This window comes from Schistocerca nitens, chromosome 2 (genome assembly GCF_023898315.1).
Source record: "Schistocerca nitens isolate TAMUIC-IGC-003100 chromosome 2, iqSchNite1.1, whole genome shotgun sequence".
Taxonomy (NCBI): domain Eukaryota; kingdom Metazoa; phylum Arthropoda; class Insecta; order Orthoptera; family Acrididae; genus Schistocerca; species Schistocerca nitens.
Window position 1 is genome coordinate 46886739 of NC_064615.1, and position 14498 is coordinate 46901236.

General features: G+C 43.4%; 1 protein-coding gene across 1 annotated transcript; it reads left to right on the forward strand.

Moving 5' to 3' along the window:
• Positions 1-1209: 1209 nt before the first annotated feature.
• On the forward strand, positions 1210-14111 carry LOC126234256 (uncharacterized). The gene is made up of 2 exons (XM_049942948.1): positions 1210-1331; positions 12308-14111. The coding sequence occupies exons 1-2, from the start codon at positions 1271-1273 to the stop codon at positions 13633-13635; spliced, it is 1389 nt and encodes a 462-aa protein (XP_049798905.1). The 5' UTR covers positions 1210-1270; the 3' UTR covers positions 13636-14111.
• Positions 14112-14498: the final 387 nt, after the last annotated feature.

A 14498-nucleotide genomic window follows, 5' to 3' on the forward strand; every position in this document is an offset into this window, starting at 1 on the left:
ATACTTCAACTCGGCGAATCACTGCATTTACTGAAAGAGTATCTACTTTACATTGTTCTGTATTGTCATGAAATAGTTCTTCAGCTGTAACTCAAATGAACCTCTTTATGTAATCAAGGTCGGTGAAGGCCTTGCCTTGTTTGGCAGTTTCATTGCCAATTTGGTAACTTGCCTTCGTAGCGGCTTGCCTTTCCTAAGTCTCGTAAGGTTTTTTTTTGTTGAAAACAAAGTCCCCATTTCAGTGTCTTGAGTTACTGTTCATGTACCATGCCCTTTAATTTATCAACCTGTGAACCATGATTTATTTCGTAGAGGAGATAAATATTGTATTCCTTAAGAACAGTAATACACGTCGGGTAGTTGTCTTCTTCTGTAACGAAATATTCCACAGCCCACGTTGCACTGAAGATGCATTAACTACCCATTTTTCTTAGTTTTAATTGATGTATTGCACACGTACTGGAACGAAAGAAACTTAAAATAACAACAAAGCGAACACAGCTCATCCGGTGCCGTATCTATTATTTATGAAGAAACGAAAGCAATGCATCCAGCTGCCACTCAAGAATTAAACGAGTGGCAAGGATCGCTCGCTAATTTAAAAGACCTTCATTCAGGTACGGACCGGACTCAATCCACTCGAGTGCCGATTATGGCCCGCAGGCCGTATTTTGGAGATCCATGACTTAAGTATAAAATTTATCACGTGCGGGGTTAGTGTTCTCTTTAGTACATAGGTAATTTCCGCTGCCCGCTAGTAATTGTTTCCTTACCAGGAAGATTCTTAGATAAATGAATCTACAGTCTTTGATACTAAAGTAATGGTATTGTAGATCATCTTTCGATTTGTGACCCGAGACGTACATGCACTGCAGTGCACTGAGCGTCTTTTGCGAGGCAGGCTCGGAGAGGAGCAGTAAGGGAAAAATGTAAGGAATGAAACATACACGATCAATATTTTACTAGTTACACAAACTACAGGAGCTGAAGTACTCGTTCATTGGCACAGGGTATTCTGCCCTGTGTACCCATGAAATGTTACCTCGATCGTTAATCGTTATCCGAAATCCAGAGTGCATCAGTGCCGCCCAGATTACGTAATATTTCTATGAAGGCACCAAAGGCGAGGCGACTGATTAGATAATCGGCAATCGACTACAGCAGTGGCGCCCTACAAGTTTCGTGTATAAGTACGCCGTACACCTGCAGCGATGGCGGAAGAAGGCACCGTCGTCTTCTGCCTGCTACTGTGGAAGCGGCGCCGCTTTCAATGCGTCCTCTGTGTGGCTGTCCTGCCATGTTTACAATTCTCCTACTACTGTCGTGTTTCGGTAAGCAGCAGCTCATATTGTGTTTACTGTTGACTGGTAGACACACAGCATATTTTAAAAGCATAGGGCATCACTTACAGATTTTATTTCACAAACAAATTAGAAGGGCTACCAACTGTACCAACGGTCAGCAAGATTAGCAGAAATTACATAAGTAAATGTTATTTTATTTTTGTGAGGCGATGTCCTTCTATAAGCTAAACAAGTAATCCTCTCCAGGTTTTAGCCATTAAGCTATTTTTCAGACATCACGACTTGGGTCAACATCAATCATGATGTTCAACAAGAGCGACATGGCGTAAAGACTGCAGTAAAGAGGACTTACGGGACGTTGTGCATACATTTGAGAAGTTGCCGTAGTGCCAACACCGATTCCCGTCAGACCACCGAAGTTAAGCGCTGTCGGGCTGGGCTAGCACTTGGTTGGGTGACCGTTTGGTCTGCGGAGCGCTGTTGGCAAGCGGGGTGTACAGTCGTTGTGAGGAAAACTGAGGAGCTACTTGACTGAGAAGTAGCGGCTCCGGTCTCGTAAACTGACATACTTCAGGGAGGGCGGTGTGCTGACCACGTGCCCCTCCATATCAGCATCGAGTGACACCTGTGGGCTGAGGGTAACACGGCTGCCGGTCGGTACCGTTGTGCTTTAATGGCCTGTTCTTGCGGAGTTTAGTTAAGTTTCAAGGTGGTCGAGAACACAAGTACTAAAGAAATGATCGAATAAATGTCATTATTTAGGATTAGATTCAGTTTTTAGCTATTTCTGTATTCTGATGTGGCGAATAAAACACGGGAAAATGTCAGTGTGATTACAACGATTTCGGATGTGAAGATTTCACGAGACAGTTTCTCTTCATCTGTTTGCTGTCTTCTGGAATTCTGGTGTCTTTTGTGTCACTCACATTAACTGCCTGGTTGTCGACGGCATCTGTTGTAGCAGAAGTCGCGTGTTTAGTATGGGAGACGGTATCGTCTCTTACTTCGTGGCACATTGAGATGCCGCCATAGCCTGCTCTGGTGCCATTCAGGTTAGGACTAAGTTTTTGCAGTTTCTCTTTCGCTTCAGTTTTCTGTCAGTTGCATTTCGTTGATTCTTCATCTCGACTGTACGGCGAGAAGAGATTTTTCCACCTTACGGACAGTGGTCGAAAACAGTGTGACTGAAATCAGATAGATGCAAGTATCAATGGAAATCACGTAAGAACTGAGAGAGGAGAGGATTCATTATAGATCCCGCCTTCTCTTACTGTAGGAACTGTCTGATTGCTGGTTTTGTGCTTTGCCCAGACAGTTTTTGAACAGACTAACGACAATTTTCTTTTCCTAGAGACCGTCATGTGTACTGATTTTAATTCTGTGCAAATACAGCGTTACACGCTTCAAAAATCTGAGTGATTTGGAAAAAGCAATCTCCCCAAAACCGTGACGATGGTCAGAGATGTATGACATTATCGTCAGAAGATATAAATCCAAGAAATCCGTATCAGTGGAAAAGTTGTAGTACACTTCCTGAATGAAGCCGTGCGGACCGGTAAATAAAATTTCTTTATTTAATCTCTTATTACGATTAAAGAAACGTAAAGAGTGACAAGCGTTATACAAGCTACAAAAGACGAAAAATTCAGAATTAAACGAATATTTTTTATATAAAGTTCACTCGCCAAAAAGGTTAGAACATGCTAAACAAAGTTAAGAGTCAGTATTAAAAAACTATCAGTAATCGGCTCGTCAACCCACTGCTTTATTATTTTCTTCTTTTCGTACCTATCAAAGTCAGTTAGTCTTAAAAATTTGAATATTCAAAGTCAAACTTCAAAACACGACTTAAATGGCTATACCCTTGCATACTCATTCAATTAGCTTTTCAGATGGCGTCAATTAGTTCATCAGTAAACCTGGAATAGGGTTTTAATACTGACATTGAACCGCATTTTTCAAGTTCTAAGCTTTTTAGTGAGTAAAATTTTAAGAAATATGTTTTAATTTTTTCGTCCTTTATAGCTTGATGCTGTATAACGAACGCCTGTGGCTCTATATGTTCCTTTAGTCTTACTTGCAGGTATGTAATGGCCGCAGTTGTCTAAACGGCGTAATAAATAAAAGAATTCTATTTAGCGATGTGGACGGTTGGTTAGTACGAGACGAGGTATGCTATTGGTGGGGCCTGAAATGCCAAAATGCACCTGCAATAAGATCAGGCTGTGATTCCAGCGGCGCCAATCCGTACTGGTCAGCAGAAATACAAGAAGAAAGAGTTTGATTCCGGAAATTACGAGGGGAATTTTGCGTTTGGAACGCAGTTACAATTCCGCGAGGGTAGCACTGGGAGTCGTGGTCCGTATGGGGTGAAGACATATTTAAAGTGTTGCCTGTATCATGTCGGTAATGAATGATCTCTGTGACCAGTAAAGAGCTTCTCTCTGTGCAGAAACATTCGACTGAATAGATAATTGCGTTGCCGTGCGTGGACGTGGAATTTCACTCATGTAATTTGGAAGTTTGGTTTAGTTGGTGGGCACGGTAGGAAGAGCTCGCATAGGAGAGCGGGGAGCCATTAGTTAGCTCAGGGTGGTGTTAAGTGAACAAGGCTGACTTGGTTAGGCGTAAGAGAGGACAATAAATTATCCTTTTTGAACTTAGCCTGTTATCATCTTTTGTTTATGGAGAAGGTCATCAGTGGAAATTGCTGGAAACTAGCTGCTATAGTTGTCATGTTAACAGAATATTCCGCCGGTTCTTGGTAGAGCAACATTATAATAAATGAAAAGCACCAGGTTGCTTTTGTTCTACAGTACTGCGAAGCAGATTGATTCGGAAACAGCAGACTGGTGCTTTTCATTTATTATAATGTTGTAGTTATGTTTGCAGCGTTCGTTTTCCACTTCAGGTTTCTCAGAGTCTTTTGATAACCGATGGGTTGCTATAGGGCATTTGTTAGTGACGTAAAAGTACAGGCAGAAAATATCGCTTCAGTTGTAAGGGCTTTTTTATTTTTTTATTTTTCGTTACTTAAACTACGGACTCTGTGCTCTGCGCTCGCTGCTGGTACGCCGCGTCCTTTACTCCCCACCGCGGCGCTCAAGGTCACAGAACAAAATTATCGCACCTGATGATGGGCATCTAATAGCTCGAAACCGGTCTTGGTTTAAGCACTAAAAACAAAATTAAAAAACCTTACAACTGAAGCGGTATTTTCAACCCCTAGTATAATGCTCTGGCAGGAATTTTTTACAATGACGTAAGAGTTGTGATAATTTTAAACTTGTCTCAGGGGGTCAAAGCGAGGATGTCGATCCTTATCAAGACTGATTTAAAGGTGTGTCAGTGATGGGGGATTAATCTGTTTCCGAGTCAATCTGCTGGGCAGTACGTCGCGTAATTGGTCTCGCGCGACACATAAAGAGCGCACAGATCCTGACCGAGGCGTGGACGGGACTTCTAACCACCTGCTACAATGCTGAACTATAATGAACCCAGAAATGCAAAAGTTCGCAAACTGAAAACTAGATTTTAAATCCTTTTGTGAAATATTAGAGACACTTTTATCGTAGAGGTGGTAGAAAGTAAAGAAATTTAACTCATTTGACTCTGACAACAGTGTCTAGCAGCTGCAATAGCGTGGAATGACTTTCTAATAATCAGGTTCGTGTTTTATTTTCGCGAGTGAAACAAAATTACTTTATTCAACTATTCGATGACGTGCGTCCACATCCGCATCATCAAATCAGTTTTTTTTCTGACACAGAGGAAAGGTCGAATAATCTTTGCATTGCATTCGTAAAACCGTTACATAAACATAGCTCTATACATCAAAACTGTCTTCTTCCAGAACAGATAACCAACTGCACTTACGAAAACTGCCGTAATGGTGAGATTACAAATCCAATGGCATAATTATAGCTAACATTAACATTTACGGATTGATATGACTATAAATTCTCACTGTACTTTTGACTGTTGACAACAGAATCATCACTAAGGTATCGATTTGTTACACTTGGTTCTTTTTACTTTACAAAAATATATCATTTCATTTGTTTTTGCTTGAATTGGACGTGAAAAGAGGAACAAGAAGACTAACTTATTGGAGAGCTTGAATTCTTGTATTAAAAATATAACGAATGTTCTCAACAACTTTGAAAACGATAATGGGATTTTAATTACCGAACAGTTTGTTAATAAACAAGGCTACCTGGCTAAAACCGAGAATCGTGCAAAATCTACCAAAAGTGGTATCGGACGGATATATACGGTGAGACCGCCATCTATAGATTCAGTTTTGAAAAGAGGATTGTTACATACTTCACGCGACGCTGCAGAAGTTCTGTGGATGAGACGGAAGGAATGTTTCAAGTTACTGGTACAGTAATGCTGTCTGCTGGGCCAAGGATCGACGCCGGATACTGATATTTTTCGGAAAACGCTCTTCGTTTCGAACACTTTTCATCCGCGATAAAGTTTCCCGTCAGCGCCACTGAGAAGTAGATTAATTCTAATGCCAGGAATCGCAGTTTGCGTCCAGCAGATGTAATGGATCCCCAATATCTTACTTTCGTATCGGACTCACTACTCCAGCTTTTCTCCAATCTGCACTGGACTGACACAGAACTGAAGTGCATTAAATTCTTATCTTAGGCCTATGCCCTAAATATGTCACTATGGAGGACGTTATGGGGCCAGGGGCAGCCTCGTCCCATCGAGTGTATTAAGGGACGACGAGCGGCGACCTGCTTTCTCTTATCCCATCAGTTACGGTGTGGATACGGCCCTCGGACTTCTTCAGTTATCTCTTTGAACCGTGATTCGCAGTTATGATTCGCAGTTATCTTCTAACTGATAACTGCGAGCGACACTCGAAGTATTTAGTCGATTGATTAACTTCTCGTGATTAACTTGCGTCACTTAAGCACGAACAGTGTCGATGAAAGTCCATATTAAAGGTTAAGCAAGTCCTATAATCATTTTCTGGCTCTGAATTAAAGGTCACTTTAGACTTCCGATGGATAAGTTTCGGATCTACAGTTAAATCAGACACTCAAATAAATAAAATTAAAGCAATAACAGTCCTCGGTCGCAAAAATTAAGTCTTTTGATCTGGTTTCCGCACTACTATGAGTGGCTTCGTCAGAAGTAAAACATTCAAACTGGCATGTCACATATAAAGTAAATATCAAACGATAAGAGTCTGTTGCTACCTGTGGCTTGAAATGTGTGAGTAGCCCATAGTGGCTTACCTTCCATGTATTCTTTAAAAAAAAATTGTGTGGAAAGCTAAATCGCTTGATATTTATTATATAGGTGACGTGCCAGTTTGAGTGTTTTACTTCTGATGAAGGCACTCATATTAGTGCCGAAACCGGATCAAAAGACTTAATTTTTGCGGCCGTCCGACCGGTGTGGCCGAGCGGTTCTAGGCGCTTCAGTCTGGAACCGCGCTGCCACTACGGTCGCAGGTTCGAATCCTGCCTCGGTCATTGATGTATGTGATGTCCTTAGGTTAGTTAGGACATCACATACATCTAAGTTCTAGGGAACTGATGACCTCAGATGTTAAGTCCCATAGTGCTCAGAGTAATTTGAATCATTTTTTTTTTTTGCGACAGAAGGAAGTTATTGCTTTAATTTTATTTTGTAAATGGTCGCTGACCATGCATCCATGTTTGAAACTCAAATAAATTCTTTTTGCTTTAAGATTCATTTGCGGAGCTTTAACACACACACTGACGAGTTTTTCACATGCGCCTGCAATTAATGAAGTGAGATTAAAGTACCCCAATGATCTTTATACTTGTCAGACCCTTCATATCAAGGCCGACTTGAACAAATTTAAGTCATGCAACTGTAGTCAAGATTAAGGTTGACTGGTACGGAATGATGATCTTAGAACAGCGAATATTGTCAAAAATACCCATGGATAGACTTCTAGTTTACTGGATGAGTTGTTCATTGACAACTAAGGACATATTATTGCACATCCCTTACAATTTTTCAATCTTAAAATACTGAGTCATACGGGATTAAGAGTCGTATTTACGTTATTGTAACCGTTGTTTTCATTAACGCAAACTGTTTGTCATCCGTAGCGGCGTATACCTGGTTTTGTACAACTCCTTGGAAATCAATCTCTTATATGGTATCTAAGCTGGTTTAAAGTTTACTTGTGTATGCTATGCTTATAAATATTTTTGCTATTTTCCCTAACGTTGCCTGCGGAGTGATACAAGAGTGTACTTGGTCGACATAACGACATGTTTTCATATTTGAGATCTGCATTATGCTCCTTCTGAAGTTTGTGTATGTATGTGTGTGTGTGTGTGTGTGTGTGTGCGGTGTGAATATTGAGAGTCGTGTGTAGGCTGTATATACACTCCTGGAAATGGAAAAAAGAACACATTGACATCGGTGTGTCAGACCCACCATACTTGCTCCGGACACTGCGAGAGGGCTGTACAAGCAATGATCACGCGCACGGCACAGCGGACACACCAGGACCCGCGGTGTTGGCCGTTGAATGGCGCTAGCTGCGCAGCATTTGTGCACTGCCGCCGTCAGTGTCAGCCAGTTTGCCGTGGCATACGGAGCTCCATCGCAGTCTTTAACACTGGTAGCATGCCGCGACAGCGTGGACGTGAACTGTATGTGCAGTTGACGGACTTTGAGCGAGGGCATATAGTGGGCATGCGGGAGGCCGGGTGGACGTACCGCCGAATTGCTCAACACGTGAGGCGCGAGTTCTCCACAGTACATCGATGTTGTCGCCAGTGGTCGGCGGAAGGTGCACGTGCCCGTCGACCTGGGACCGGACCGCAGCGACGCACGGATGCACGCCAAGACCGTAGGATCCTACGCAGTGCCGTAGGGGACCGCACCGCCACTTCCCAGCAAATTAGGGACACTGTTGCTCCTGGGGTATCGGCGAGGACCATTTGCAATCGTCTCCATGAAGCTGGGCTACGGTCCCGCACACCGTTAGGCCGTCTTCCGCTCACGCCCCAACATCGTGCAGCCCGCCTCCAGTGGTGTCGCGACAGGCGTGAATGGAGGGACGAATGGAGACGTGTCGTCTTCAGCGATGAGAGTCGCTTCTGCCTTGGTGCCAATGATGGTCGTATGCGTGTTTGGCGCCGTGCAGGTGAGCGCCTCAGTCAGGACTGAATACGACCGAGGCACACAGGGCCAACACCTGGCATCATGGTGTGGGGAGCGATCTCCTACACTGGCCGTACACCACTGGTGATCGTCGAGGGGACACTGAATAGTGCACGGTACATCCAAACCGTCATCGAACCCATCGTTCTACCATTCCTAGACCGGCAAGGGAACTTGCTGTTCCAACAGGACAATGCACGTCCGCATGTATCCCGTGCCACCCAACGTGCTCTAGAAGGTGTAAGTCAACTACCCTGGCCAGCAAGATCTCCGGATCTGTCCCCCATTGAGCACGTTTGGGACTGGATGAAGCGTCGTCTCACGCGGTCTACACGTCCAGCACGAACGCTGGTCCAACTGAGGCGCCAGGTGGAAATGGCATGGCAAGCCGTTCCACAGGACTACATCCAGCATCTCTACGATCGTCTCCATGGGAGAATAGCAGCCTGCATTGCTGCGAAAAGTGGATATACACTGTACTAGTGCCGACATTGTGCATGCTCTGTTGCCTGTGTCTATGTGCCTGTGGTTCTGTCAGTGTGCTCATGTGATGTATCTGACCCCAGGAATGTGTCAATAAAGTTTCCCCTTCCTGGGACAATGAATTCACGGTGTTCTTATTTCAATTTTCAGGAGTGTATAACAAAGAAAGATCACCAAAACCGCATGTTTTCAGAAGGTATTGGTTTATTTACAAGATCAGTTTTGGCATCCCTTTAATGCTATCTTCAGGCCACTTTTCACTCTTTGTACAGAAAATCAAACACATCGATGCATGCATGACTGGAGCCATCAGTACCTGGATTCCGTGGAACTATTGTGGAGCGTGCACTTTGAAGAGTTGAAAACAACTGATAACAACTTGTTGTCCAGTCCTCGAAGCACAAACTCCACAAAACTTTCACGGAATCCAGGTATGAAAGGGTCCGGTTATGCATGAATCGGTGTATCTGATTCTCTGTATATGAAATACATAGCCGTCTGTAGACGGCCTTCATGAGATGCCGAAACTGGTAGCGTAAATAAAATTACAACTTCTGAAAACATACGAGTGTTTGGTGATATTTCATTGGTAAATATATGATCGGCCGGAATTCCATATCCATGATGGATGAACGGAGACTGGTGTAGACCGGACGATAGATATATTCCTTCCTATAACGAAGAAAGACGCCGTCTGGGACACTTTGTATTTTAATGAGGACGACTGGTTTCGACCTTTATTACAGGTCATCCTCTCATCGAACATCTAAAAAGGAAGAGAAAGGCGCACGATACTACATAGCTGGTCATAGTACACAAATACAAAATAAAACATCACTAAGCAATTAATACCTAATTACTGCGATGCACAGCTAGTAGGACGGAGATCAATTAAAATTGGGGAGGTTGCGCAAGTGGAACCATAATAAATATTATCAACATTGTATTGTGGGTGACAACGTACTCTAGCGCCCTCATACAATTGAAACCATATTCATAATAAGTTCTAAGTTAAATAAGTTATAAGCTTAAACAAAATGAAGATTGAAATAAATTATTCTTTTGTTTCGTATAAATTGTTATACAAAAATTCAAAAATGTATAAGTTTAAGAAAGACTATATCCATGTAGGGACAAGAGGACACCATCTGCAGTTGAGCGATTGAACGTAGAGCGTCGAGCGTGATATAGCATGTTTACACTCGGTGCAGCCAGCCGATGGCACACACCACGTAAATAGCAGGCATGTCTGCGATTATGAAATCAGGAAAGTACATCAGAAATGGTAGATGTTGCAGTGAACCTCACCGTATATGTTGAAACAGGAACGCTGAGAAAACAGGTACTGCTGATTCAAAAAAAGTGTCAGGTTCTTTTCTTTTTGCAGAACATATTTCAAGATACTCCAGCTTCTCTAGATACCTCCCTACTAGGGTTTGCGGTGGGTATCCATCTTGTGTCAACGACCGAGATTATATGTTTGGCTGTTGACACGGAAGTATATCTGCGCCTATTAGTTAGGTACGATGCTTCATTTTCAATTTCTAAAGTTCCACTTTTTGTATTTTGTATGTCACATTACGATCAGATTTTTTAGTATTGTAATCCTTTCCCTTCTTTATTACATGTTGGATCTTATAATGACGTGTAATAAAGATCAGAAGAAGGTTATCGTAATAAACATACGAAGCGACAGAGGCGGCGTCTTTCTTTATTTTAGTATAATTGGTAACGGTGAGCTGAGACATCATGTCTTCAAACATCTGTACATAGGATCCTATATATGTGACTCCACTATCAATCTACCCGCCTTTGGAAAGAGTGCTGTTGAAATACACTACTGGCCATTAAAATTGCTACACCAAGAAGAAATCCAGATGATAAACGGGTATTCATTGGACTAATATATTATACTAGAACTGACATGTTATTACATTTTCACGCAGTTTGGGTGCATAGATCCTGAGAAATCAGTACCCAGAACAACCACGTCTGGCCGTAATAACGGCCTTGATACGCCTGGGCATTGAGTCAAATAGAGCTTGGATGGCGTGTGCAGGTACAGATGCCTATGCAGCTTCAGCACGATACCACAGTTCATCAAGAGTAGTGACTGGCGTATTGTGACGAGCCAGTTGCTCGGCCACCATTGATCAGACGTTTTCAGTTGGTGAGAGATATGGAGAATGTGCTCGCCAGGGCAGCAGTCGAACATTCTCTGTATCCAGAAAGGCCTGTACAGGACCTGCAACATGCGTTCGAGCATTATCCTGCTGAAATGTAGGGTTTCGCAGGGAACGAATTAAGAGTAGAGTCACGGGTTGTAACACACCTGAAATGTAACGTGCCATCAATGCGAACAAGAGGTGACCGAGACGTGTAACCAATGGCATCCCATACCATCACGCCGGGTGATACGCCAGTATGGCGATGACGAATACACGCTTCCAATGTGCGTTCACCGCGATGTCCCCAAACACGGATGCGACCATCATGATGCTGTAAACAGAACCTGGATTTATCCGAAAAAATTACTTTCTGCCATTCGTGCATCCAGGTTCGCCGTTGAGTACACCATCACAGGCACTCCTGTCTGTGATGCAACGTCAAGAGTAACCGCAGCCATGGTCTCCGAGCTGATAGTCCATGCTGCTGCAAACGTCGTCGAACTGTTCGTTCAGATGGTTGTTGTCTTGCAAACGTCCCCATCTGTTGACTCAGGGATCGAGACGTGGCTGCACGATCCGTTACACCCATGCGGATAAGATGCCTGTCATCTCAACTGCTAGTGATACGAGGCCGATGGGATCGAGCACGGCGTTCCGCATTACCCTCCTGAAGCCACCGATTCCATATTCTGCTAACAGTCATTGGATCTCGACCAACGCGAGCAGAAATGTCGCGATACGATAAAACGCAATCGTGATAGGCTACAATCCGACCTTCAGCAAAGTCGGAAACGTGATTTATCCTCGTTACACGAGGCTTCATAACAACGTTTCACCAGGCAACGCCGGTCAACTGCTGTTTGTGTATGAGAAATCGGTTGGAAACTTTCCTCAAGTCAGCACGTTGTAGGTGTCCTCACGGGCGCCAACCTTGTGTGAATGCTCTGAAAAGCTAATCATTTGTATATCACATCATCTTCTTCCTGTCGGTTAACTTTCGCGTCTGTAGCACGTCATCTTCGTGGTGTAGCAATTTTAATGGCCAGTAGTGTAGTTATTCCACTCTTCCTCTCTTCTCCCTCCCATTCCTTACGCTCTAGGACTTGGAGTGTTGACTTTCACATGTCCGTGGAACAGCAACAGATTGAGCTAATCTTTTGTTATTTCTGACTGTTGCAGCAGCAGCAGCCGCATCCGCAGGCGATTCTCTGTGGGCGTCGCCGCCGCCTGTTCGCTGTGCGGGACCTAACTGTAGCCGCTCTGCCTCGCAAAGTGTTCACGACAGCAGTGCCACGTTGTCGACTACGCCGGAGCTGGCGGTGCTGAACCACAGATCTGACAGCACTTTCTCAGCACTAGGGTCCGGTACGAGGGACGCTGCCAAGACGCTGCGCAGTCTCCACCACGGGAAACTGGGTGGCGGCAAACGGAGCAGTATGCCGTCAGTCCCCACGTCTTTCGTAATACACGACCAGTTCCGCGGAGAGACATCAACTGCAGGTCACCACCAAACACCGTCAACATCTGGTGTCTTCAGTTCAGCATCTGATGTCGTCAGTGGTGAACACCTCTCCGATAAGTTGGAGACTTATTTCTCGAGGAAACACGTCGAAAAAGTCGCGGTGAAGTATGTAAGTGATGAAGCATCGACTGTCTCACCTGTTTACTCGCAGAGAAGCAACCACGAGAGACAAGTTTCGAAGGCTGGTCTTGTAAACAAGCTGTACACGGATGTAACTCTGAACGGACGTCATTGGTCGGAACGGCTAGGTTACAGAACCAGTCCCAAGCAGAACAAGCAGACGTCATCGCAACAGGGAAACGTTTCTACCCACAAGTCGTCCGATTCGGACAACAGGCCGTCCGGCGAAGCTTTACGTAAGAGATTCTGGAAAGATTACAATAACATGGCTCCCGCCGGAGAACTGGCACAGACGGTGAAAGAACACCCTCTGACACTGACATCTGTTAGCAATGACGTCATCAGTCTAGGACACAGTGACGCAGCCAGAAAAGAGCAACCTGAAAGTGAGTCGCCACATTCATCGGCGAGAAAACTGGGAATCAGTCCCCAGAATGCAAACGTGCCATCTCTTCCACAACCTACTGCGTCTGCTCTACAGCCGTTCCGAATCAGCGTCGAGGGACAGCTTTCGGGGAGTTATCGACCATCGGTAATTCCTAACACACATGAGCGAATAGACCAGGGCGAAACAGCGGCCTCAGAGTCAGAAGATATTAGTACTGACGCCACAACGCTTCCGTCAACAAGTTTAAATGAAGATGTCTTAGGCCAAATCGATGATGGAGGAATCGAACCTCCGGATCTCCTGGAGCAGAAAGAGGAAATAGAAGAGTCAATTGCCAGGGATGCTACACTCATAATCGTGTTCGGTTGTCTTGCTGTGGCGAGTCTCGTAATGTGGAGAATTATCAGGTGCATCACTATCCATAAAATAAAACAATATGAAAAGAAATTGGAGGCAGAGAAAGCTACTACTGTCTGAAAAGTTGATTAATTGAGTCATACTACAAAGATCACGAGAGTAATCTGTGTATTCCAAGTACGCAACAAGAAAAAGAGGGGTCCTATTTCAAGGTTTAGTCAGTACTGCAGTAATCTGAAATGTGTTTCGGTTTTGGAAACGGTTATTTTCAGCGTTTATGATTTTTATGTTATTTTTGCGTTAAATGCAATTCTTTGTCTCATTCGTGTAGCAGTATTGGAAGAAACGGAAAGTTAGGAAACAAGACATTTGGACAGCGTTACACACAGTAAACTGAAAATGTTCTAGTGGCATGCTTAAACTTTAATGCTGGAAGGATGCCGTCTAATTCTCTGATGTTCCTTCTGTAGATCTGATATACGATTTTCAATTTGGAAATTTGTGATTTTAAGAAAATGATTTCTGTGAAATCGTTACATTATTTACTTATATCTTGCTGTGCAATCACAATTCGCTACAATTACGCCATTTTCACTGCCAACAATAACATGATTGTTAAAATAAAACTATATATTTTGACAACAGACGTTTGTTTTTATATTTACCGCACCTGAGAAAGATACCTAAAAAATTCCTACCCAAAATATTCCTGTAGGTCATAAGTCGTCTCACATTAGTTAATAGTGAGTGAACTGTAACTCAATTGTCTTTCAGTAGAAAATGTAACGTATGAAATTGAACTGATATTTCTAATAAATAGTGCGCCATTAATATTAGTTCTACAACATTAAAGTTTGTAGAGCCTCAGACTTTCGCTGACAGAAATTACTGTTTTTCAAAAGTAACTACCTTTACTTTCTTTGAGGTCATAACATAAACGATAGAGAGAAATGGAAAATCGGTATTTAAAATTGACAAAAACT